The 26,648-nt window shown below is 36.2% G+C and overlaps 1 protein-coding gene across 2 annotated transcripts in view; it reads right to left on the bottom strand.

Moving 5' to 3' along the window:
- The window catches only part of METAP1D (methionyl aminopeptidase type 1D, mitochondrial), a 69,555-nt gene that overhangs the window by 10,224 nt on the left and 32,683 nt on the right, over nt 1-26,648 (bottom strand). For both annotated transcript variants that reach the window (XM_033111390.1, XM_033111389.1), the window contains exons 2-6: nt 7,638-7,795; nt 5,527-5,676; nt 3,963-4,111; nt 3,332-3,374; nt 1-63 (exon numbers count right to left, since the gene is read on the bottom strand). The exon at nt 1-63 is cut by the window's left edge and continues 101 nt beyond it. In XM_033111390.1, the coding sequence (XP_032967281.1) occupies nt 1-63; nt 3,332-3,374; nt 3,963-4,111; nt 5,527-5,676; nt 7,638-7,795 (563 nt within the window). The remainder of the gene's footprint in view (nt 64-3,331; nt 3,375-3,962; nt 4,112-5,526; nt 5,677-7,637; nt 7,796-26,648) is intronic.

Below are 26,648 nucleotides of genomic sequence, written 5' to 3' on the forward strand. Positions count from 1 at the left end.
TTCATCCACATTGCCCACCAAAAATGTTTCAGAGGTGTCTCCATGGTAGCCATTGTAATAGACCTATACACAGGCAGAAATTAAAAAATATGTCTTTGTTTAAAAATCAACTTTCCTAAAGTATATGTTGCATTCACTTATGTATTTAGTAGATTCATGTGTTTCGCCCTTCCAGAATCACTCGAGTTTACCTACAAAAAATAGATGTACTAAAACCTTACAGAAATTTAAGAGATGAAGCCATACAATGATATTACACAATTTTTAAATAAATGACTAGTATGGCTATTTCAGCATTACGATTAGCAATGCTATAATAACACTTTGATGCCTCACTTTATTTTTGAGAAGACAAAACAATATATGCAAAAATTAGTGACCAACGAAACGGACCTATAATTATTACAATAGGATTAGGGAACCCAGCAGTATTTAACATAGTGAAAAGTTTCTCCAATGTCATAAAGATACTTGATCTCTTGTTTACCAGTTCTATATTTGGAAGCGATAGATAATGATGACAAAAAGAAGTAAGATAGATATGTCAGTATTAGAACAGACAGTAGGACAATTTAGCTCCAAAAATTGAAGTGGCTCAATATAGGAATGAAAAATTTTGCCTGGAAGTGAAATCTTAATTGAATGTTCCAGATAGCAGACTGCTAAACACAGAAAACACTATACACCAATTTTCAAAGGATTAGAATATAACAAAACTGTTAAGAACAAAATTACAAAAAATGTATTATTTCCAGTCTTCATGATTCAGAAGTGCCTGTAGGATCTTGAATAACACCAGATTCATTATAAAAATCAATAATCACCAAACACTATATAATAAGTATAAAACGCAGAGACGACTAGTTGAATACTGATCCACTGATGTAGCATGAATTTGCTATTTTGCATAAATTTGCCCTATTTTCTAATTTCTCTTTCTCATAAAGTAGAATGCAGAAACTGTTATAAAAAGATATTCTTCTGAGCTTTCTGTTTTAATACTGAATTAATGTCTTAAATCTGTATACTATTCAGCGTTAAAAAAAATACTCTCCTCACTCTGTGAAAGAAGCAAGAAAGATCTTTATTATGTCTTCATTTTATAAGTCAGGAAACTGAGGCAGACAAGAAACTTATCTAAGGTTAGTGGCAGAATATAGAGGTAGATCTAGATTAAGATGATGGATTATTGACTTCTAATCCAGTGTTTTCTCTGCTGTATCAAAGTACATTACCTTGCAGTGGAATAGTGTTTTATACATTTATTCCGATTTGCAACACAAGAAAGTATAAGTTTTAATTTGATATACAAGTATATATCATTTACTAATAAAAGAGTAATTATTAAAAAATTTTCTAACCCAATGTTTGTATAACTGCTATTTAAGTAAAAATGTATTTTGAAAACTCTATTTGCCTTTTTATATTACTTTTGCTAGCTTTCAAAATGACGACTTGAAAGAGTCAATATATATGGCAATAACAATACTTTTGAAAATCTGTGGCAGTTATCTATCATTACTGTTTGTACTCAGAAACTATTATTGTTTTGTATTTCATTTATTTAACAAATATTTACTGAGCAACTACTATGGGCATTGCACTATTTTTTAACATTCAACTTTCAAGGGGAAAAGAAGCCTATTTTCTTATAATACGTACTAAACATAATTATAAAATGCAACAAGTATTTTCTGATAAAAAATAGGATCTGATAATGGAGTCTTTCACTTAATATTTCAGAAGAATATAATTTAAGATTCTGACATATGTTTCCTTGACTCCTTTACATTTCTAGACACTTGAAAATATTTCACTTTGTTTTATGTATTTTTCAATTATGAAATCATTTGAATGTTAAAAATGGAAGTGTGTGTGTGTTAAAAGTCTTCAGGAAACTAGAAAAGGCATGGAATATTCTCTTTGGACACACTGAAAGCAGTAGGGAAGAGTATGTTTGATTTCATTCAAAGCAGCAATATTTTATTAGGGGGTGATTAGGTGAGATAATAAATGTAAAACCCCCAAGTTAAGGTATAAACTAAAAGAAAAGTATATCATGAAAAATACTTTATTTCAGGTATACTTCATAAAATAACTCCTTGTACATGATTCTGAGTTAGAAAGATACCAACAGAATAGGTGTGGAACAAATGTTCAAGTATTTTAAGTAGGACAAAATGACACAGGAAAAAGTATCAGCAATAAAAGAATCTTTCATTACATCCTCACACAAACTAATACGAAGAAAAGAGGTCGAATCAATTTCAACAACTGAAAATCTGACTGAGTTCAACTAATGGATGCCAACTTGCACCTCATTTCTACTCGCACCTAAGTTTCATGGACTGGATATAAAATAACTATTATTAAAAATATTTCCTCGTTAATAGAAATTATATTCCTTGAATGCTGTCTATCTCAACTAGTTCTCAGCAAATATTTAAGTCATATTTATTTTTTAAAATTTATTTATTAATCATCAGATGGATAGGATTTATTTATAATCTACATATTCCAAAGGTACCCTTACCAAACTTTTTAGTAAAACGAACCGAAAAAGCACAAATTATCCAAGTCTGAGGATATCAGAAAAGGTTACAGCTTGTACAAGTTGAAGTTCCTATATTCAATTATTTTGGGTTGTTATTTAAAAGAAAGGCTGTTAACCATTTGGTGAAAACGTAAGTTCAGCGAGAAAACCACTCTGCCCGCGTGCTTCGAGTTCAAGGCTCTCTATACTAGAAATGGAACACGATGTTACTACCTTCAGGTATTTTAATAAATCTAAGGAACACTGCTAGCAAAAGAGTTGCTGTCCAAATAGACTGACACACATAGGCCAGTGTAGCCCCTAATGACAGAGTGAGATAATGACAGGCCCCACTCAAAATCAGCAGGAAGAGGAAGATCAATCTTGGCAGAGTGAAGGAAAAATGCTGGCTTTCTTTGCGTTAGCTCATCTCATACGTCTCTAGCTTCAGCAGCTGCCCAGTGCTGTGGTGCTCCGCATTAACCACACAGTGGATCAATAACAATTACACCTTCTCAAAAACATGACACATAGCAGGATTGGGCTGACATTTCACTTAGGCCAACATTGATCTCAGTGCATCTGATTCCAGCCCTAAATTCAAGTCAGGCCTGGGTTTACTTGGAATAAACACAGAGTTAAAGACAAAAAAGGAAACCAGCTGCTTGCGTCTGGGTCTAGAAGTAAACAGCCCTTCCATCGGTGCAGTTCACGTTTTCAATCCACTCTTCTTCCTGTTGCTACCAGCAATTCTGAAGTTGATCAAAGACTATTTTATTTTTTATACGATTTACTCACCGTGACATCAATGTTGATAATATCTCCATCCTGAAGAGGTCGACTGAAATATAAACAGGGAAAAAAATGATGATGGACAGGTCTCAATAAAAGGAATATAAAAATAAATCCCTAATGACTATTATCACAAGCCCAATGAGTCGCAGTAAAATTTGGAGCAGAGAAAGAATAAGAGGAATAACTATATCTAATCTTTAACTTATGTTAGTCACATCAAATTGTACAAGAAATATCTAGTATGAACATATTGCCATTGTTTAAAAATCTGCTATTTTTAGAAAATGTACGTATTAGTTACCTTAATTTTGTCAAGAGCCAAAACAATAGTTGATAACCAATACTTAACCTACATTTGGACTTTTACTATTTATATGATTAAAATCTAAGAAGTTAAATAAATATTTAATGCACAACCACTTTCTTGAATTACATACTGCTTTAACAAACATGAAATGGGGGTGTTATGCCCATTTAGAAGCAAAATACTTCAAATTTTTTGTTTTACCATAATCAGTTTCAAAAGTTTGCAGGTGGGTTTCAATTAAACTGCAGTGTCTTTCACCATATGTTATAGATCTTAGTTTCATGTTTTAGTTTCCAAAGGAACAATATGTTATTAAGCAATGAATACCTGTCAGGAATACCATGACATAGTACGTTGTTTACAGAGGTACAAACAGATTTTGGAAAACCTCCATAGCCTAGAGGTGAGGGATAGGCATCGTGACGGATGATTTCCTGATGAACAAGAGCATCTATCTCTTCAGTTGTCATGTCAACCTAAAATATTAAATAAAGAAATTGTGCAGCGACAGTTGAAGACCTTTCCTGTATCTACTGACTATGCCTTTAGCTACAACACTTCCAGGTGACATTGTATAAATTTACTGTGATCAACTTGTGGGGAAAAATGTTAATTAATTATGATTAACACTAAAATCCTAAATTGTGCCTTTTTGACAGTCACTTAAGTATATGATGGTGTCATGGAATATTAGGAAATGGGAATTTTAAACTTTAAGATCCTTCAGATCATTTGTGAGTCATTAAATGATATGACCCCTTTTTAGCCTGAAGATTTCAAAAGTGTGGTCTTAGGTAGTTCCTTCCTCTTCCTCAGTGGTTAGTACCCTGGGCTAAAAGAAGCACACGAATAAATAATCAAAAGTCTCTTCAGTTTAGATAACGAAGCTTGAAAAGCAGGTTAATCCACACCTTTTTTATCCCAACAAAACATTACATGGGTTTTGCAGCAATGGTGTGGAGATTATGGATCATCATTTAAAAAACTGAGTCCGACACATTTTTTTACAGATTTGGTTTTCACTAATCTTGATTTCTTTCACGTCTAAATAAGTCACTGTGTTTTTAAAAAATATTTTTCTCTTATGAGAAGGTATCCAATTGCTCCCAAACTAAAATAAAACTATAACTGAGTCTTGTGAGCACATGACGACTATCTCCATAAACTCATAAATTGTGAATAAAATTCTAAAACAAAATATTTTATTAAAAATGAATTTCTTCAATAATTTTCTTTGTGCTATTTTATATTTAGTTATATTGCTAGAGCAAATTTATGACACAGATGATACCTTCAGTGATTTCATTACTGGGTCTCACTTCCTAAATTCTGCCCACCTTTTGGAAACTACAGGCCCATATTTTCATAGCAGAGTGTTTCAGATTATTTTGAAAGATTATCTTACTTCATATATTATTTCAGATTATCTTGTACTAAATCTTGTAGTAAGATAGTTGTGCATAATTACATTTCTCTATTACCTACTGTTTTGTGTATCTGGTCTGATATTTTTTTGCAGAGCTAATTCAAGAAAATTGGAGACAAAGGCTGAGGCAGAGCAACATTTCAGGCACACAGAAATAATATGGGGAATAAAAGCAGAAACTACAGGCAGGAGGAAGAGGGCAAAAGTCAAAGCCGGCTGCCACTGATCAACTAGTATAGACTGACTGAGTCCAAAGTATGTCCAGAATTCTGCCATTTAAAATTGAATTTGGATTTTTAAATGATCTCTTGAATAAACATAATTCAATCTCTGTCCCCCACCCCAAGGCTTTACTTAATTATTAACAAGTTAGATGTGTACAAAGAAGAGTTAAAGGGAAAGAAGAAAAAGAGGAGGGTTTGTTGCCCCTTATGTAAGTTCTTCTGAGGCTTGGTGAGACGCCACCTTTAAACTCTTCCCAGCCAGGAGGAGGACATGACGAGCCAGCTGACAAGCCTGACGAAGCCCTTGAATCTGATCTTCATTCTTAACTTCTATGCTGTCTCCCCAGTCGGGCACAATGCCTGTCGTCACATAGTCTGGCTTCTTTATGTGCTTGAGGAAAAAGGATTGAAAACGAAGATCAGAACCCAGCGCACGACAATGGGATCATTTTTTCGGACACAGCGTCCTGCTTCATGGAGTTCTGCCCTTCCTGCCGGAGCACCGACCTCCGAAACCAGTACAACAGACCCTCCAGGCTGCCCCCAGTTCCTTCCCCTGCCCTTTTGAACTTAACATTGCCTGTTAGTGCTGCCTGTGGATGATCTGTTAACCTTACTGTGCTTTGAGCCAAACTGGACTGAAGTAGACTTCTGGTCAAAACAAACAGTAGTTTTCTTTTTTTCCTTCTCCCAATCCCGTTAGAAGCATATTGTCATTGATGAAAAATAGCACCAAGCTTCCAAATTGTCAAATGGCTAATTAAGAGCACTTTCATCTTCTTAACACAAAGATAAAATTTATGCAAAGGATAGTTCACAACACCCTCTCCGAATGAATTTATGTAAAAGGCTGACTGTCAAGGCCCCTGAAGCCTATTACGTATACTCTTTTCTTACACTTTGCAAGTGTACCCAAACTCAGATGGGACTAGAGACAAAACAAAACAGCTTTCTTTTCTTTTTCTTTCTTTTTTTTAAGTACATAAAAAATACCTAGAACATTTTCATCATTTGTCAAAAACTAACAAAATATCCCCCAAAACTCAAAACATTCAATTCAGGACCACCCTTGTAGAACACTATCTTACACACAGAGCTTCTCTCAGTCCCAAGGTTTTGCACAGCTCTTTACAAGCTATTCATGGCAACTGCTACATATGCATTGTTGAACAGTATCCAGTTAGGCTACACAGCAGTTGGGGACAGGAAGCGGAGAGAGATAACACTGTTCTGCTGACATCACAGCAACGCTGGAAGGGCCGAGGTTAGGGCTCTGCTCTTTGTGACACGCATCACGCAGGATTTAAGGACCTTCACTTACTCTCCTGTTCAGATGGTCCTTTCTGATACAGGTAACGCCACTGCTTGGGCTGCTGCAGCTGAGCTCTGGATGAGCACCTCTCTTCTACAGCTCTCCCACCAGTGTCCACAAAAGCTCCCAGTCCCCCGCCCCAGACTCTGTGCTCTTAGCTCCACTCTGCTTTGTGACCTGGCCAGGTTACAACTACAGGCAGAAGGGCTGTTGGGTTATCACTGAAATTCTAAAACAATACATGCACCTCTCCAGAGATTTCTTTTTCTTTTCTAACTAAGGAAATACCAGGAGCATACTCTGGGCTCTGGTGGCCTGTCTTGTCAGCCCTTGCCACAAAAATGGGCCACTCACCTTCAGCCACTCATAATATACTTAATGTGGGTTCACCGGAAAAAAAAAAAAACATAAAAAGGGAAAGCAGGTAATTTTTGTGACAAATCTATCCTTCTTTCAGCTATTCTTGTTCTTCCTAACTGACCCACACACCTCCTTTGTATTGCCTTTAAAAAAAGGACAGATTGTCTTTCTACAAAGTTATAATCTCTAGAAAATGAGTCAAGAATGTTCTGAGACAACATGTTTTCTTTAATTTAAAGGAGATTCAAAGACAGCAGCATTAATAGCATGGAAAGTATAAGAGCAGGCTTCAGGAAAAAAAAAATCTGTATTAGTCTCAAGCAAGCTCTCTTAAATGATTCTAATTTTATGGTCAATTATTTTCTCTAAAAAGGTAAAAAAAAACTACACACATGTAGTTTTATCTTCATGTTAGAAATTTAATATAGAAAATTTCATGATAGAAATTTTAATTCTAAATAAGCCAAGCAGTTGTAAACTCAGCTCTTTATTTTAAGAAATTAACGTTATAGAACTGCAGGATGTAAAAACTTCTCAAATGACTATTTTAAATCACAAACCAAGTTTAAAAATTATGATTCAAATGGCTTCAAAATCAAAGGTGCAAAAACATTTGATCACTTCTGTAGTTAACCTTTATCTTGGCTGGAAAAAACAGCAGATAATAGGCAATACAGTACCTTAGGGACTGGATGAGCTGAAGAAACTGCAGCCGGCAAAACTATACTGTGTGAAATATCTCTTTGTCTCCGGAAAAAGAAATTTCTTCTTTGTTGACTGCTTGACTGCTTGTGGAAGTAGATATGATTGAGTGGTGAAGACAAAATTCTATGACAACCTAGGAGCAGAAAGACACAGATTTTATGTTAAAAAAAAAAAACCTAACATAGTCCTACATTTTAAGGTGTTGCGTTGTTGTCTATTAAATCCTTATTCTAATCCTTTATTGGCTCAAAAAGGAAAAGCCCCAAATAGAAAGGAAAGCCGTGGTATTCTGAGTTCTAGCACAATAGTAGCACAGCATATTTATTAGCTAATACTATGTTTACATAAATGTTTGACAATGGAAAACTCTACTCTAATGGGCAACAAATATATAAAAACATCTGCTGAGCACCAGGTCTGTAAACTGAACAATCTCTGCTGGGGTAGCTTATGCAGAAATGCCCTGGATGACCCTAGATTTAGGGCAATGTTTGGGTGGCTTTTCATTCTTTAAAGCAAGCCCTGAAGAATCATGGACAAATTGCCAGCTGCACTTTTTGCCCTCGACCGGATTACTACTCTGTGTTAAGTTCACATGCAGCGAGACATCATACTGAAATTCACTGTGATGAATGCTCAAGGCAGATAAAGACTAGACAGCAAAAGTGTAGGGTGTAACCCTGAAAGAAAATGAACACAGGGTCCTAAAACACCCACACCAGGAATTTAGAAACATTATCGATCAAAATGTTAAATGCACATATCCTTTGACTCAGCAATTCATCTCCTCGGACTTTATCTTGCAGATATTATGCAATGATGGATATATGAAGATGAACCCTACTGTGGCATTGTTTGTGGTAGAAAAAAAGGGGAAATAACCCAGATGTCCATCAGTAGGGGACTGGTCAACTACATTACGGTATATCTACACAGCAGAAAACTATGGAGCTCTTCAAGAGAATAAGCTCAATCATCTCTAAGTATTAATATGGAAAGAGGTCACAGTACATTGTTAAAAAAATAACAAATGCTGAACAATATGTATAAAAAGCCCATTAATGTAAAAAGAGCTTATAAACGTACATAAGCTCACATGCCCATAACATTTCTGAAAATTAATATTCATCAATAGTGGTTATTTCTGGGGTATGTGATTGGAACTCGGGGTGGGGAGGAAGCCTTTCTGAGTCACTTTATTTTCTTCCATACTGTTAGATTTTTTAAAAACCATCCACTTGCATTACTTTTAAAATTAAAACAGTAGTTTTAAAAAAATCCCCAACATGTCATAATTGCACGTCAGGGGTCAGCAAACTACAGTCCAAAGGTTAAGTCTGGTCTGTTTTCATACAGCCCATGATCTAAAAATGATTTTTATGTTTATAAATGCTTGAGGGAAAAAAATCAAAAGAAAAATAATATTTTGTAACACATCAAATTCAAATTTCAGTTCTCCTAAAGAAAGACTTATTGGAACATAGTTACCCTCGTTTCCTTACAATTGTTTATGGCCGCTTTTGAGCTACAGTGGCAGAGTTGAGTACTTGCGCCAGATTTGGCCGTTTACAGAAGTTTGCCGGCTCCTGACCTAGAGTACTGGCTCCTAAGAGGGGGTACCCAGGCCAGCAGCATTAGCATCACGTGGGAAAAAGATGCAAATTCTTGGGCTCCTCCTCAGGCTACTGATTCAGAAACTCTGGGATGATGCTTCCTTTCACAAGCCCTCAGGGTTTGAGAATTACTGGCCTAGAGTAAACTTTCAGCTGTGAAACATAATGGAAACAAGAATTGCAGGTGCGTATTGGTCCCAAAACTCAAGCTCTCCAAGTGAATGGGAGACAGGCACTGATGTAAACAAACGACAAGGTTCAGTGATTCAATATGAAACTCCCCGGGTCAGGCAGTAAGTGCCAAAGCTGAGGGAGGGCAGGTCGAGCTGCTCCCAACAAAGTATACTACTTCTCTCACACCCACGAGAAAAAATGAGCTAACACACATGGAAACAGCCAGACAGGCATCATAAAACTGTGATGGTTACTATTAAGTTATTTTTCCAATGTGCTTACGGGTTGACCTGATCCATCCACTTTCTCAAGACAAGCTCCCTTTGCTGACCAAACACATGGTTCCATGAGAAGCTGGCTGGGTAGCCTGTGGATATAGAATGGAAAATCTGGGTCCCAGCTAAACCAAAGACTCACATGAAACCCAGCTACGACTCTGGGTCCCGTAACTGCATCTGTAGGTAGGACCAAAGACATGCTCACAAGTGTTTCCCTTGTGAAGAAAGTATGTATTGTGATGACTATTAATAATGACAACACTAATAGAAATAGTAACAGTAATAGTGGTTCACATTTAATGGCCACAGAGAGCTAGGTGCCCTTACGTACATTCTCTCTCACCCACTCTGTCAGGTAGGCAGGCAGCTGTTGACATCACTATTTTATGGGTTAGGAACTACGGTCACACCTCGGGTGATGGATCAATGGCTGGCCCTGCCTCAAGGCTTCTGCGTCCACGTCCAGGGCTGTGTCTGCCCCTCCAACACGCCTCTCAGCATTGGGCAGGGCTCTAGGAGCTAGCATGCTTTGCTTTAGAATGTGTTTTTTCAGGGGATGGATTTTGAGGAGAGTGTTTGTTGTTTGTTTTTTTAATCATGAAAAAAATATCATGTAGAATGAAGGTACTTTTCATGAACATTCTTAGAACTGATCTAATTGGGAGGCGTTGTGGTAGTGAAAACAGCATGAGCTTTGAAGTGAGACTGAGTCACCCAAACCGGGAACCCTGCTTTCTTCACTACTGCATGGGAATAGCAGTGCTTTCCTCACCACTGGGCTGTTGTGAGCACTGGCTGAGATAACATAGGTACCATGCTTCCCTGAAAATAAGACCTCACTGGAAAACAAGCCCTAGCATGATTTTTCAGGATGACATCCCCTGAACATAAGCCCTCATGCGTCTTTTGGAGCAAAAACTTATGTAAGACCCGGTCCTATTTTCGGGGAAACACGGTAGGTAAACCATCTTTAAAAAGTAGGTGCTCCACTCCATGACTATTAATTTCTTTTCCTTTCCCTTCTCAACTCTTCGACATGTTTTCCTGTGGGTCTCTACACTTAGGTTTCTTTTATTCAACAACTACTTACTGAGCTCCTCCTATATGCCACCCTCCGTTCACAGGGGGAGCAAGGGGACAAAGTCCTTGCTTTCATGGAGCTTATATTCTGCGGTGGGACACAGACAAGCAGCAAACTGACACCTTAGATTATATCAGATGGTGATATGTGTGATGAAAAAGCATCATTCAGCAGCATCTGATTGTCATGCTGCATCCCAGGTAATGGGATGATGTAGACTCCGATCAATTTAAGGACTCATGAAAATTACTTTCAATGTGGCTGGTAAAACACAAGAGAGATCCTCTTTATCAGTATTATCAAGTTCAAGTACACAGTCATTATATGGGGAATCTTTTCTATGTACTTAAACTTGAACCATGAATTCATCGGGCCTCTACTAGGATATCTGGATGAGGCTTTTGGGACATTCACTTCTAGGATGAACTGTGTTGCTGTGTACCCATCCTGCCAAATGATGGGCTCACCGCCCAAAAGAGGCAGGCACACCCCACATGACTTCAACATCGGGAACACAGCCTGAACATACCCAATCTGTTGACAATTATGGTTCAGCAGTGTACTCAGCAATTCCACTTTCATAAGATACTTTTTTACTCTAAGCAAAATCTTTTCTTTCAATCTGATAAAAGATACCCTATAAATGTTGTTACAAGGTAACAGGACGATAAGGTATGATATTGTGTTTATTTCACTAATTATTCATTACCAACCAGAAAAAAAAAAAAACATCAGTGTTTTCACAGGTGAAATGAAGATATGGGCTTAAGTAAGTATGTGCCTTTTGAAGATAATGGTCCTCCAATTAACATAGCCAAAAAAAAAAAAAGAGGCAGGGTGGGCAGGATCCTCAACTTTGTCCATCACATTGTAATTAGTAAATAGTAATCAAGAAATTTTCTAAACACACAGTGAGCAAAATTAAAATCCCCAGTCCCAATGATACTCAAGGTCACAGGAAAACCAAACTACAGTGTTTGCTAGAGATCATTCTAGAAAAGGTTTGTTGCATTTTCTATATATTTCCTTTTTTCATAAAAGCACGGCTTTGTACACCTAAAACCAATGCAGTGTCATGTATCAATTGTATCTCGATTTAAAAAATAAATAAATGAAATCATTGCTGATACTTTCTTATAATACATCTAATTTCCGACTTGCTACCTTCAACATTACAGCTAATTTGATGCACAATGTATGTCCATCATCAGAGGAAGGGACCCAGCCAGGTTTCCATCGGCCACAGGACTGATCTCTGTCTTCTGGGCACCATCATTCACTCTGATCCACAGAACAGTCTTTTGTGAAAGCTATTTTCGGGAAACAAGGTTTAGGTGTGTATGTTATCGCAAGGGGCAAGTTGAGGAGACGGTGGTAGTAAACCATCAGAAACCTCAGGAGAGTAGGAGAGCCCCAGATCTGCAAGGAGCTGCTCTGGACTTAGTATGTGATCTTAAAAGACATGATCAGAGTGACTGTTGTTATTGTCGATTACGTAACAGAAACTCTGTAGGGTTTCCTTAGGCGGTAAATCTATACGTTATTTGTTACGAACCCTAGAATATTTACTGTTATCAAAGGTAATAATAAGAATTATTTTCAGTGTCACAAAAATTCTATCAGCGCCTAGTTTGAGCTGAACGTTGAAAATTATAGGCAACTGCTTCTTGCACTCCACAGAGGAGCACACTATGTGGTCTGAGTGTCTTTTGAAATTGCTCTATGTCCTCTGAATTCTGCAGCACACTTTTCCTATTTAAAATTTGTATTCGCGATAAAATCTAGGTTATGGTTTTAAATATTTTAATATTTGGTAATAACATCAATTTTTAAAAGCTGCATTCTATTTTCCTTTACAGATTAGGTCTGAAAGGTGGGATTCTGGAATTCAAGTCTGATGGAGGAGGAATGCATTATGTTGCTGCACAAACATGCCCTATATTTCCTGGCCTCTTACTCAGGGTTCATTTTAATTGTTATCTGCTCATGCATTGTATACCACATAATGAAATGCTTCCATTTCACCCACTGAGCCCTGGGTTTTTATGAGCACCTCTACCAATGACCCTTAATTAAGCCGATTTTACCCTTGAAAATGCGAGGTGTTTTTTTTGTTTTGTTTTGTTTTTTGTCAACAAATATTTTTAAGGGAGAAGTCTGAATGAACTTTCAAAGAGACATTTAAAATACTATTTTAAGCAGTTGTAAAACTGAACAAAGTATTTGTACTCAAGTGTGGCCTACCAACACGTCTATTTTTCACTGTAAGTTTCCAGGGAAGCATTCTCACCCTGCAGCGTGCCATCAACCCTCAGTTATGTTACATTTCAGAGGCATCAAATACCCGGGTAAAAAACAACACAATAAAGTAGCCTGTACTACTTTACATTTGCCAACAATGTCAACCAGAGATAATATGTAATTTAAAAGACACCCTGTAAAATGTCTTACTGAATATATTTTTTCATAATAATCCACAAATGCCAAAGTCTAGTAACAAAACTATTATTTATAGCATATCAACATCTAATTGATTTTACAAATGGAGGCAATTATTTTGGATGAAGGGAGGAACGCCTGCCAGATTTAAATGATTTATGATTACTAAGAGAGAAAACAACGTTTTGCTAACTCATTTTCAAAAAAGGCTCTTACACTCATTGATAATTTAAATTTTAAACCAAATGATTTGCTTAAATAATACATTAACTTAAAAAAAGGCACCTTACTTTGTGACAGTAAACTGAGATATTTTTAACTGTTTAGAAATATAGCTTCCTACAGTTGGCTCAGAAGGGACTGTACCATAGAAATACATTTTCAAGGTGCAGACTTAGAACCACAGAAAGATTACACTTCATGAACTCCAACCAATTACCCAGATTAGGAGCTCAGGCTCTTACAGCACTGTGTGATTCAAGTCCAAAACAGAACGTGCAAATGTATCCAGGCCTCATATTTCTTGACTAAAACATTGTATGCTTGATAAGTTTGATAACTCGCACAAATGTTGCAACAGGAAAATTAAATAGTCTGCATCACTCAATATTACTCTCATTGATTTTTTTTATAATCTAGTACTAACATACATATTTCAAAAGTAAGTAAGATTGAAGGTTCCTTCCCATTTCAATGAGACTATAAAGCAGAAGAGAAGCTCCCATTTCACAAAATAACCTGTGCATTTGTTGAAGGAAAACACACACACACACACACACGCACACGCACACAGCTAGGGGAAAGCCCCAGGCTGAAGCAGATACTGATTGGGCAAAGCTAAAGAACAAGGGCCCTTGAAACTAAACAAAAGCAAATTCATTCTGTTGACAGATGTTGATTACATCAAAGCAACAAGGAACTCCCCCAACTCCAATTTTCTTTTTAAACAATTAATATTTCTCTACAATCTAACAATAAGGACAAAGTGAGTTTTTAAACCAATCACAATAAACATTATTAAACTTGTTTTTTAAAAGTTTCAATTCAGTTGGAAGACTATTCTGATGTGTTTTTAGCTACGGGCTTCTCCAAACAGTGGTTTATTCATTCCCATGGACATGTCTGGGGAGTCAAGCTGGCCAAGCCATCAGCCCCTTCCTTCCAGGGGTTAACTACTCTGGCTGCCAAATAAAATACAGAGCGAGCCATGTAATTATGGAGACAGTCAAAGGGCAGGCTCTATTTTGAAATCTATTTGCACAGACAAGGTCTTCCAATTGAGCTTACAGGAAACAAGCTGGTAAAGAGCCTCCTTTTCCCCAGATGCTTTCCACACTTTTTCTCCAATTCAGGAAATCATGGATACGGACACCATACACCATTACTTCCTGGATTTCAAGCTAAGATGCCATTATAAGAAGAGTGGATCTGTTTCACAAACCTGTAAAAAAACATTTTTGTTCCCTAATTAACAGCATTTGGCAACAGCCTCTGAATGATAAAGCTACAGTGTTTATTAAACAACATTTATAAAGGGGATGCAGGCCCAGTTGTCATGTAGGTGTTAGAAAACAGATCTTTTTTTTTTAATGCTCCAAATAAAGCCCATAGTTGAGAGTCTAAAGCATAATGGCATAAATATTTATCTGAAATGAAGATTCTACTTGACATCCAACAGTGTTATCCCTGAAATTATTTATAGCTAAGACTGCTAAAACAGTAACAAAGAGGCCACAGAAATCAAAAGAAATTTGTAAAATATTTTAAGTGACAAAAAAAAAAAATCACAAGTCACTTTTATGTTGAAGCATCAAAAATTGTCCTACATGCGAGGTGAGGGGATTAGAAAACAATCAGTAACCACAAGATGGCCACGGGGTTTGAAAATTAATCTGGGGAACGTAATTTAGTGGTTACCAGAGGGTAAGGGGGTTGGGGGGTGGGAGATGAGGGTAAGGGGGATCAAATATATGGTGATGGAAGGAGAACTGACTCTGGGTGGTGAACACACAATGTAATTTATAGATGATGTGATACAGAATTGCACACCTGAAATCTATGTAATTTTACTAACAATTGTCACCCCAATAAATTAAAAAAAAATTAAAAATTGTCCTACATGCGTAAAACTTGAACTTTGCAGTATCTATGAGACTTCCTCATTCTCATATTAAAATAGGATTGGGCCACTGCTACTGATATAACTAAGTAGTCAAATGAGGGTGAGATAGTCTTCACCTGTGGATGTCAGAACTCATCATCAAGCTGTACAGCACAGCCTGGGTGCCCTGGTTCTAGAGAAGATGAGCTGGAAAGTCAGCCATAGTTAGAGTACTTCTGGGGAGAGGAAAGGCGGTGGCCCGAGGGCACTTTCTTCCAATAATAACAACATTCAAGAATGATGCCCAGGTCATGGCAAAACATGACCTTCCCCAAGGCTCCATCAGGAAGTTGGCTCCATGCTACATCCCTCCTCCTTTTAAAAAAAATTTATCAATAGCAACTGATAAGAGTAGAACATCAATAACAACTTCAGAAAGAGTTTAGGAAAATAATGTTGCTTCTTTACTAAAGCTGATTGGATAATATGTGATGATTAATTAATGTACAACACCAGCATCCAGGGATCTATGATTTAAACAAAAAGCAGTCCCCCCTTCTTGGGAGACAAAAACACCCTAACCTACTCTAGAAACACAGGTAATAAACATATCTCTACTTAATAAACTCATGTTTGTGGGCCTAGAAAGAAATTCCTTTAGGCTGTCCCAACCACAGCTCCAGGAGGGGTGTCAACAATTACAGTAAGAACTCAAAGTCAAAAACTAAAAGCAGATCATTTGGTGGGCAAGTGGAAATTACATAGAAATGATTATTTTGTAAAAGGAAATAGGGCTATTGTGTGAAATTTCTCCATTTAAGATAAAAAAAACATTTACTTCAAAATTTTAATCTAAGTTCATCTTTATAATCATAAAATATTGAGTCACACTGAAATAGTATATGCTTAGAAAATCCCATTGTCTTTCAGCTAAAGTTTAGAGAAAAGCAGCTTTTTAGCACTTCAACAATACATATACTCAGGCAACTTCTTGGACAAAGAAATACTGTATTCTCTTAGGGGAAATAAAGGAGCTGTTTATTAGGACTGTGGTTAAAATGTAATAATTCATTCTAGTTGAGCCCTGTGAAAAATGTCATCAAAATATCATTTTCATTGCCAGATTTTCTGGATGCCGTGATATCATTTAAATACAAAATAAAAGACAAGCTCTGACCAGAGTAGAAGTACAACACCAAAATGGACCAAAAGCAAACGTTGTTCCATCAAAGTAGCAAACAAGAATTTCACACAATCCTGATGCCCAGACAATGTACACTTCTGGGTTAGCACAGAACATCTGGCAAACTTCAACTTCCCAAAGTCTCTCAAAAAAAAAAAAAACAACAAAACATTTCTGTTACCTCACACACTATGGTTAAAGAAGAGGAAAATAGACACATTTTATATTCAAGCACACAAGTAAGAAATCACACATGAAGAGTTCAATTTTAGAGACAGTCTATATAAAAATACAAGTTTAAAAAATTGACATAGGAAGAAAGTCCTTCCTTAATTATTTTTTCAAAAAGACTATTCATAAATACTATTTTCATGTAAAATACTACTCAAAATATTAGTAATTTGGACAAAAATATCCAGTGATAGATGTTGGGACTCATAGTTTATTATCAAAGTAACAGCTTAATATGAATACTTTTCAATTGTATTAAAGCACTTGAAGAGTGTAATTTTAGTCTTCGTGTTACAATAGTGTCAACTGAATTCTATATGCAACATGCTGTAGTTATATTGTTGGATGCATTTCTTTTTCTCCTTTTTCCTTCTCTTTTTAGGAGCCATTTAAAGCTATTTATGCAAACAATTGGTATAAAATAGCTCAGAGCTTTGACCAAACTGCAGTATCAATGCTAAAAACAAAATCTACATCTTAATATTTTCTTGACAATGTTTTCACTGTACAACTCCAAGTGAAGGCATGAAATACAAGAACATACTTGAATATGAATCCTACAGTGGTTATGTTGACAACTGTGGGAGTTTTGTCTTTGCCCTGTAACCAGGCGAGAGGAGTGGTAGGTAGGTAGGTCCATTACCACAACCTAAAATGAGAAAGCTGAAGCTCCAGGAAAACTACTGTATTTCCAAGCTTCTGCAGTTGAGATTACATAGGTTAAAGACAATAGAAGCTGAGATCATGCATCAAGGAGTTGTTTTTACAAGAAAAATAAAGAGGAAATACACCGTAGCTTCTTTAGTAAAAGCAAAAAATACCAAATGATCTGAAGGTAGCTTTTTAGACTGATGCAGTTCATGTTGCCACAAATAATTTTATATTCAAATCAACTGTGTAGATTTAGTTAACCATGTGAATAAATAATCACTCCAAAGCTTTAAATGCATTAATGCAAAAAGTGCAATGGATTACAATGGCACAGGCTTAAAAGAAGAGTCCTGTAGAGGCCTGTTTACAAACTGCCCCTTGCCTTTTTTTTTTTTTTCAGATATGGATGCTCAACCATAGAACTATGATTTTTTTGTACTAAAGATTAAAAATTAAAACCACCAGCATTGCTGACAAAACATGTACTCTTTATAAGGCAGGTTGCCTCTCATGATCTGAAAACACAATATTATTTGAAAACTTTAATTGACAAAGATTATTTACACTTGGTGGAATGACAAATTTATCATCTCATTTTTAGATTAAAGTCTTCAACATAACCACGATACTGAAATAGTTGATGTGTACAATATTTGGAAACATGTTTATTATCTAATGTGAGGTGTATTGAACATTTTTTGAACTATACTTCTACCAGGGTGTTACAAACAACAACAACAAACAACAACAACAACAAAACAACCTCCAAATGCCTACATAAAACATAGCTAATTTGAAGGTAAAAGGAAGGAAGTAGTGTGGAATTTACGACACGTTATATTTTGTTTGTGAGTGCTCCGTTGGATTTTCCTCCAAAAAAAGGTGCCTATGGAATTATATTTACTTGAGTTCTTGTTTAAATTGGTTTTCCTTCTCTGAGCACTGGTTGGTTTACTCGGACAAGTTAGTTATGCTCTCTGAGCCTTAGTTTCCTCATCAGTTAACAGGAATATCTGTTAACAGGATTGCTATGATAATTGTGTGACACGATGTATGGAAAGTGGCACAAGGTAAGCATTCGATAATTGGTAATTATGATCACTGGTTACCTGACTGTGAGAGAAGGTCACTCTAAAATGTACTAATCAGTAGGTAGAAACCTGCTTGAATTTCAAACTGTGCTTTGGATAATTCACAAAGTAAATACTTCTCAAAGTATTCATGAGATCCTCCATTCGGCCCCAGAGCTGCTACTTAGAAATCACGCTATCCCAAGCATTGGCCTCTCCTACCTTCATCACAGGACCATCTGAATATTAAATGAGACTGCAGATGTATAAATACTTTACAAACTAGACAGCACCTCACGATTGTAGTGTAGAGAGAAGGCTTTAACTCAGGAGGAAGAATTATGCACAGCCTAACTGACATTTTTCTGAGAGCTCTTGGTGGGGCCATGCTGGAATACTGATCATGAAGTCTAAGGAAAATCTCTTCTTCCACTCAAAGGCAAGAGACCCCAGCTTTTCTCACAAATCATATCCTTCCAAACACGTTAGTATTTAGAATAGTTTTTATATTTGTGCAAAGGGTGGGATAGGAGAAATCATGTTATAGAAAGATTCCACTTGGCAGTGAAGACATTTCCTATAATGCTCTCTATCACAATTTTAAGTTAGAGAAGAATGCTGCTATTTTCTTCATGTTACTAAATAGCGTTTAGTCAGTGTTGTGCTTATCCATAAATTGTTTTGTTGTCCTTGGTAACCTTAAAGTTTGTAAGAATTTAAACATATCTGTCTTGGTGTGCAACTATTTAATAGAAATATTCTAGTGCTCACCAAACCTTATTGTTTAAATGCACCAAGAAGTCTTTTTTGCATAAAAATTCCTGTTTATTAAACAGTGATACAGGAAGAACTTATTTACATTTCAAGCACTACCAACATACATCATTTATGACAAAAAAGGCAAGCACTCCATAAGAAATGCTCAATCACTGTCAATCACAAACACTAAAATATACATAAACCAAAGCAAGCCGTGTGAACTGTATTAAATTCAGCTAAACACAGAATTACCAACAGAACAAACAAAAAAACAAATAATTATCAGTGACTCACAGACCTATTTACACAGTACACAAAATAACTTGAAAAGGTGTAACCATGGAAACCTGATAACCCAAATTCAGTGCCTTTAAATTTTGCATTTATTTAAACACTGTGTAAATGATGTCTTTACAAAATTTAAATATTTCAAAAGCAGTCAAATCTTATCTTTGTTATCTGATCATTGATCAAAATAGTTTCAACTATAAATTAACTGTCTTTAAAATCATTCAGGGACCAATTTAATGAAACCATGATAAAAATGTCAAACAAGTTTTTCTAATTTTTCAGCAAACTGTTAATTTCACAACCACTGATTAACAATTGAAAAACTCAACTATATCCAATAAATTCCATAATAGTCAAATAATATTAAAACATGCTTTGACAAAAAGACTTTTCTTAAACTCACACTGTTGCATGCAATCACCCCCACTTCCTCTAATTAACTACGAAAGCTATTAGCTATTTCAGTTTATAGGTGATATTCACTGACAATTACCATTTGAATAGTTTAATATTTAATGCTATAGTCAGTCCTGATGTCTTATATTTTATTTCATAAGCAACATGAGCAAAACATTATTTTGCAGTTCACTGGCTCCCAACTTGAGATGTAATGTTCAGTGTGTATTTCATTATGTAGATGAGCAATGGATGTTGTTTGACATGATTTAAATGGGTCAACAGTATTTTCCTAGTCACATTAATCATTCAGACAGCTAAAATGAAAAAAAAAAAAAGGCCTTGAAAACTAAAACTAGAGAATCTATTCACACAAATGACACTCACCATTGCCGGGTTATCTAGGATGTGGGCAAGGAGAAGGAAGAGTTGCAGACTTTGAACACATGTTTCATTATTTATTCAGAAACCACTTCAAGACCCTAGCTCCATTTTCAGAATCCAAGTAAACACCCACAGGGACAGATTTCTGAACTACCAAACTGTAATATTTTTAAAAAGCATTAGATGGAAATCTATAAAAATTTTTCATTTGAGAAGAAAGAATAAAACTTGAGCCCAGCTCCAAATGAGACTGGACCCCAAGGGTAGGGTCAGACGTAACGTATGGTATCTATAAAAACATACAGCAGCAAAAATGAGGACACAGCCCTCCCTCTGGACAACCATCCTGTCTTGCCTGCTGATGGCTCCTAACGTGAAGAAGAGACGGGGAACTATTACAGAAAAAGCAGAGCCCGCCTTTAGAAATAGCTGTAGGTCACTTGGATCCAGCCCTGAGTCAAAGAATCTGATGAGGAACATGGAAAGCAACATATGTGAACTCACAAACAGCAACTCCACAGTTTCCTTTTCCTTTCATCATCATGACTGACTTTACATTCGATTAAGGGGTGATTTGGTGTACGTGGCCAGTCAATGTGCCAGAATACTATTCTGGTCAACCATTCTATCACTTTGTTCCATTTGAACTAGGTGCTTTCTAGGAACAAGTATGGAAATGACAATATCGCTTCCCTCCCAACAGAAGCTCTTTAGTGGGTCTTTGGCCGCTGTGAAAAAGACAGTGTTTAGTATTAACTTTTTCATTCTGAACCCACTTCTCAAAGGTCATCCTCTCAAGTGGATATGCTCTGCCTTCTCCTGAAACCACACAGAATGAGCCAGTGTCCACAAGAAGCCCATGGTTTGTTTTCCTGATCATGAAAATGGCAAACGCGTGGTATTATTTTTTTAACAATACTGAACAAGCAGAAACAGTAAAAAGTAAAAAAAAAAAAAAAAGTAAAAATCTTCCTTAAATGATCACTGTTGACATTCAGCACATACACTTTAGAACATTTCTCTATGTATCCACTAATATATTTTTATAGTATATTAATTTATAATATTTACACATATTCTGTCTATACATGTAGTTTTTATTAAACTGCTATTTTGAAAGCAATTAATCTCTCTGCAATCTGTGGAAGACATCTGTCTCTAACAAAAAATACAGATCTACATGATCCTTTTTAGGCCTCTTGGGTTGTTTTAGTGGTTTCATGGTATTCCTTGACATGAATGGGTCACATAGCACTTTATTTAACCAATGATGAGCACTTAGGTGTGTTCTTTTTAAATTTTTTTTCCACTTGCATAATTTACTTTTTTACAAATACAGTTGCACATGTAACCAATTATTCTTTTTAGTTTAAATTCTTAGAAGTAGAATTCTTGGGTTAAGAAATATGCAAAACTTTGACATACGTATTTGCAAAGCTGCTCTCCACAAAAATAGCAGTTTATAATCCCAGTGGAGCCTATTTCTATACACCTTCACCAATATTATTAATGTTTAAATCTTTGTCAGTCTGATAAATGAAAAATGGTAACTCACTTTTACTTATTTTTCTTCAGATACTAGAGGTTGAAGATTTTTCCCTTTGTTTATTTATGTATTTATACTTTTGTGAAATCTCCATTTAGGCCCATTTACGGTTGTTTTTCACTTGACTTATTCTTAAGAGTGCTCTCTGATTTTGTGTACCATACTGTTTCAAACATTATTTTCAGTTTTCCATTTGCATTTCAACCGTATTTAAAGTGTTTTTGGCCACACAATTGTGTTTACATTGTGGATTTTATGGATTAATCTAGGGAGACTATGACTGTTTAAAATACTTAGTTGTCTTATTTAAGACAAGAGATATTTTCACCTTTACTGCAGTATTCCTAATATCCCTCAGTAGAGATTTAATGTTTTCTTCATACAGGTCCTGTACATTTCTCATTATTTGTTTACTCCTAGGTATTTTATATTCTTGTTATTAGAAATGGAATTTTTTTCAGTTATATTTTCTGCCCAAATATAGGACAGTAGTACTAAACTTACTTTTCTTTAAAAAAAACTTAAGTTTTCAAAATTGAAGTATAATATTCTAGTGTCATATTTTTATGCTTCTTCATATATCAAAAAATCAAGCATACATACAGACGCACACTTTTTCCACTGGAAAGAAGTGACAGGGACTAATGTGTTAACTAGACTTTCTTTTCCATTGCTGCCAATTCACCCCTCTCTTACTTTGTCTGTCCCCCAACTATTACCTTCCGTCTTCCCAAATATGAAGTGCTGGGCTGGGTGGGCTAACAGGTGCTAAAGTGTCAGTAAATTCAAGTTACTAAAAAACAAAGGATAGATTTTTTTTTGAAAGGGTTTAATATTCAAAATATTTCCAAACCCCACCCCCGCCCAAAAAACCCCAATGACCTAATCATTGGGAGCGGGGGATGAATGAGAACTTTTTTAGACTTGTGACTCTACAGTTATTTATCTAATTTTACAGCTTAGTCTTGTTTTTTTTTTGAAGTATGTGTCTAGTTTGGGTTGAGGCATCCATAAATCTTTTCAGTCCTGTCTTGACTCGGCCCTTATGTAACTGTAACTGTCCCTACAGGCACACGAGTGCCTGGATACATTGAGCAAACAGCACAATTAATTACAAAACTTCCTATAGTCTTAAAACAGTGAAAGAGAACTTTAAATAAAAATAAATTTAAAATTAATCTGCCAGTCTGTTGGACAAGGTCTCTGTATAGCTCTAGTTCTTAGGATCCTCTTATACTTAGTTTGACTCTGCCCTGGGAAGAGCAATACTTAGTCTTAAAGTTGCAGATGTGGGGAGAGGGGTATCGTCCCTCTATTGCTCCTCTAGAGCAAATGCTCTCTTGCTGTATTTCTCTCCATAAGGTTCAGAGTATTACTTCTAACTCTACCTATAACTTTAGAAAATCACTATGCCATACAGTTGACAGAAAAAAAAAAAACACTAGTTTTTTTTGCATTAAAAATATCTGATCCACAGCTAATAGTATGAAGTTCATTAAACTCTAAATGTTCAATAATAAAACGTTTAAAAAGTATTTGATCCAACACTAAAAACATTTATTTTTCCTAAAGAATAAAAAAGTATAGGAAATGGGAGGGTTATTTTAAACCCGGGATGCTGTTTATACATGGAGAAAACAAAGCATTTAAAATGAGTACTGACCCGCAGTTGCTCCTGGGCTGTAAACTAGGGCCAGCCCAGGACTAGGGCTTCTTGAGGGTGGAACCATACAGTTATTCACCCATTTCTCATTTGCGGTTCACAGTTACACTGCTTCTTGGGAGTAATCCTGGGGCTTACTCCCAGGATTTTAGCTGCTCATATACTATACAAGTCACACTCCTAAAAGTATGCTGGAGTACAAGGCCAGACATTTCATTGTTCCTGAGTGTAGTGGGATGCCAGGTGCCGGCCAGGATCTAAAACGTGTTTTGGGCTTGGCTATCGTGATGATGAATAGAGAGGCAGAAAGTCTTCACAGAAGTTCAACACTGGAAGTGTTAAAGAAACACTGTAGAGTGAGGGAAGTTCTATTTCTACCTTTGCGTTACAGAACCTGAGGCAGCAAGTAGATTTTTGCACAATGGTATGGAGCCCCACCCCAAGCAGGTATTTGGGGGATAATATATGAATAAGATAGGAAGGCTATCAATCCGTAAAGGAGGTTGCAGTGGACTGACATGGACAGAATTTATAACTATGTTCACCATTAGCAAATCCACCCTGCTCTCAACTCCGTGGACATGACTAGATGATGCTGACGTGGCTGCATAATCTGAAAGATGGGCAATATTTGGGTTTGGTGATTGCTAACTCAGAGCTCATAAATATTATGTAACTCTAGTCTTTTTGCCTCTAGCCACGCAGCCTGACTGCAATTTTCAGCCACAAGTGGCAAACTGACATTGAGAATTTATGAGCTCTGCTGTATTAGTAATGCACATTTCCTTTTGAATTATTCTAGCCTGTAGCCCGAAGCAGATTATAATTATCATTCTTTTTGCCACACAAGTCTGAAGATCTACAAGAGGTTCATATAGGTACATTAATATGTTTCAATGTTTTAGGTAGGTTGGTAAATAAAAGCCCATATATGACAAATGAAAAGCAGATGAATTTTTCATATCGGTGGAATTTTTAAACTATTTTAGCTAATTAAAATTTGGTCCCAGTCACAGTGTATCCATAGAAAATGATTCCCTATCGCATTAGAGATGCTTTTCACTTTAACAACAAAAAAACAAATGCTTACTGTACAGTGTGCTTGAAGCAGAGTTCTCAGGTAGTTAATCTATATTATGAATAAAGTTAGTTCTACACAAAGATAAATATGTGGTCTTAGCTGTTTGGAAAGCATTTTCTTACATAAACAATGTGGCTAAGTTCTCAGGCCACCCCATTTGCCCATAATGTAACTGAAACACTACATATTTGCAATGAAAACAAAAAGCTAGTGAACAGTTCAGCTGCAAGCACCTAGTATGTTAGCTACATGATGGGTTTACTGAGCTAGCCTGGGAATGTTGCTATTTACAATATGGTTTCTAAAGGAAAAGGTGTCCTATATCGTTGGGCAATCAGGGAAAGTGAAAAGTCCACCCTCCTGCCTCCTAGTTCCCATTCTTAGCCTCTTTTTCTCAAGCCCCAACTGAAAAGCAGATGGAAGCTGAGTGACTCTGAGAACGCCAGGGAAGAAAGGAGAAGGCTAAGACTCATCCCTTTCCAGAAAGCCTGTACCAGTCCCAGAGCCAGGATTTTCAACTTTTTCCAACTTCTAGAGCAAGTGAAAGGAATGAAGTCTGTTTTGAAGTTCAAGCAATCCCTCTTATCTAGTCCTTAGCACCAGAGTGAACGTCTCAAGCCCCAGTACAGCCACTCGGAGAGGAAACATGGTGGCTCCTCCGAGTTATTTAATTTTTATTTAGTTTTTTCATTTGTTAAAAAATGGGAAAATAAGATTGAAAACCACGACTGGACTTGGAGCTGAGCTGCACCCTCCACAACTAGATTGAAGGACAACGACTTGGATCTGATGGGCCTGGAGAAAACACACTGTTCCCCAATATTCCCCAATAAAAAAAAATTAAAAAAAAAAAAAAAGGGAAAATAAAATTGTGTAAGGATTAAATAAGTTCATATGTATTAAGTCTAATTAGCATGGCACCTGGTATATAGCAATCAATAAGTTGAACTTTCACTCAATATAGGTTTCATATCACTATGAATGATAGAGGTACAAAAATGCTCTTTCCTTTTCTAAAGTGATACTACTTTTTTTCTGGTATCCAGAGTAGTAGTTATACAGGAAGTTAATTTAGCAAGTAGACATTAATGCCCATAAAGGATTTATGTGCCTCTGAAATACTCCTCCTCTCTCTCTCTCCAAATAAAACCCAGATTTTTTATGGATAATAGACAACAGTAAACTTATTTTATCTATGTCATTTTTACTAATAATATTTTAAAAGAAAGCATTTTAAAAGTCAACACTAGTATAGGGAGGATGTGGTGCCATGAAAACACTCATGTGCCACCACTGGAGAGTGTTGATTGGTACAATCACTTCGGAAAACTGTCAGTATGAAGTCACTAGTTCACTCCTAGGTCTATGCATAATAGAGCTGCATACAGAAGTACACCAACACACACACACACACACAAGAATGTTTATAATAGAAAAAATGTGGAAATAACCCAAACGTCCATCAACAATAGAATGGACAAATTATGACAAATTCGTAAAAGGGAAGACTACACAGCAACCAAAATGAATGAAATACAGCGACAAAAAAACAATACGGATGGGGTTTTCAAATATAATATCAAGTCAAAGAAGCCAGACACAAAAAAAGAGTACTTACTACATGATTCTATTTCTACAAAGTTCAAAACAGGCAAAATGGAATCACACTGTTTAGGAATCTATACATGGGGTAAAACTAAAAATGAAAACAAAGGAAGTGAATACTATTTAAGTCAAGGTTGTGATTACCTGGGAGATGGAAGAGATTCGGACTGCGAAAGGCATGTGGAGTTCTTCTGAAGTGCAAGCTATGTTCTGTTTTTTTTTTAAAAAAACTGGCATGGTAATTATATAGGTGTGTGCTTCATAATGACTCATTAAATTGTACATTTATTTTATACATGTTTCTCTCTATATATTATATTTCACAATAAAGTGCTAGAAGGAAGGGAGGGAAGAAGGCAGAAGAAAAGGAAGGAAGGAAGGGAAGGATGGAGGAAGGTAGAAAGGGAGGGAGAGATAAAGCCAGAACTAGAAAAATCAAA

This window comes from Rhinolophus ferrumequinum, chromosome 8 (genome assembly GCF_004115265.2).
Source record: "Rhinolophus ferrumequinum isolate MPI-CBG mRhiFer1 chromosome 8, mRhiFer1_v1.p, whole genome shotgun sequence".
Classification (NCBI taxonomy): domain Eukaryota; kingdom Metazoa; phylum Chordata; class Mammalia; order Chiroptera; family Rhinolophidae; genus Rhinolophus; species Rhinolophus ferrumequinum.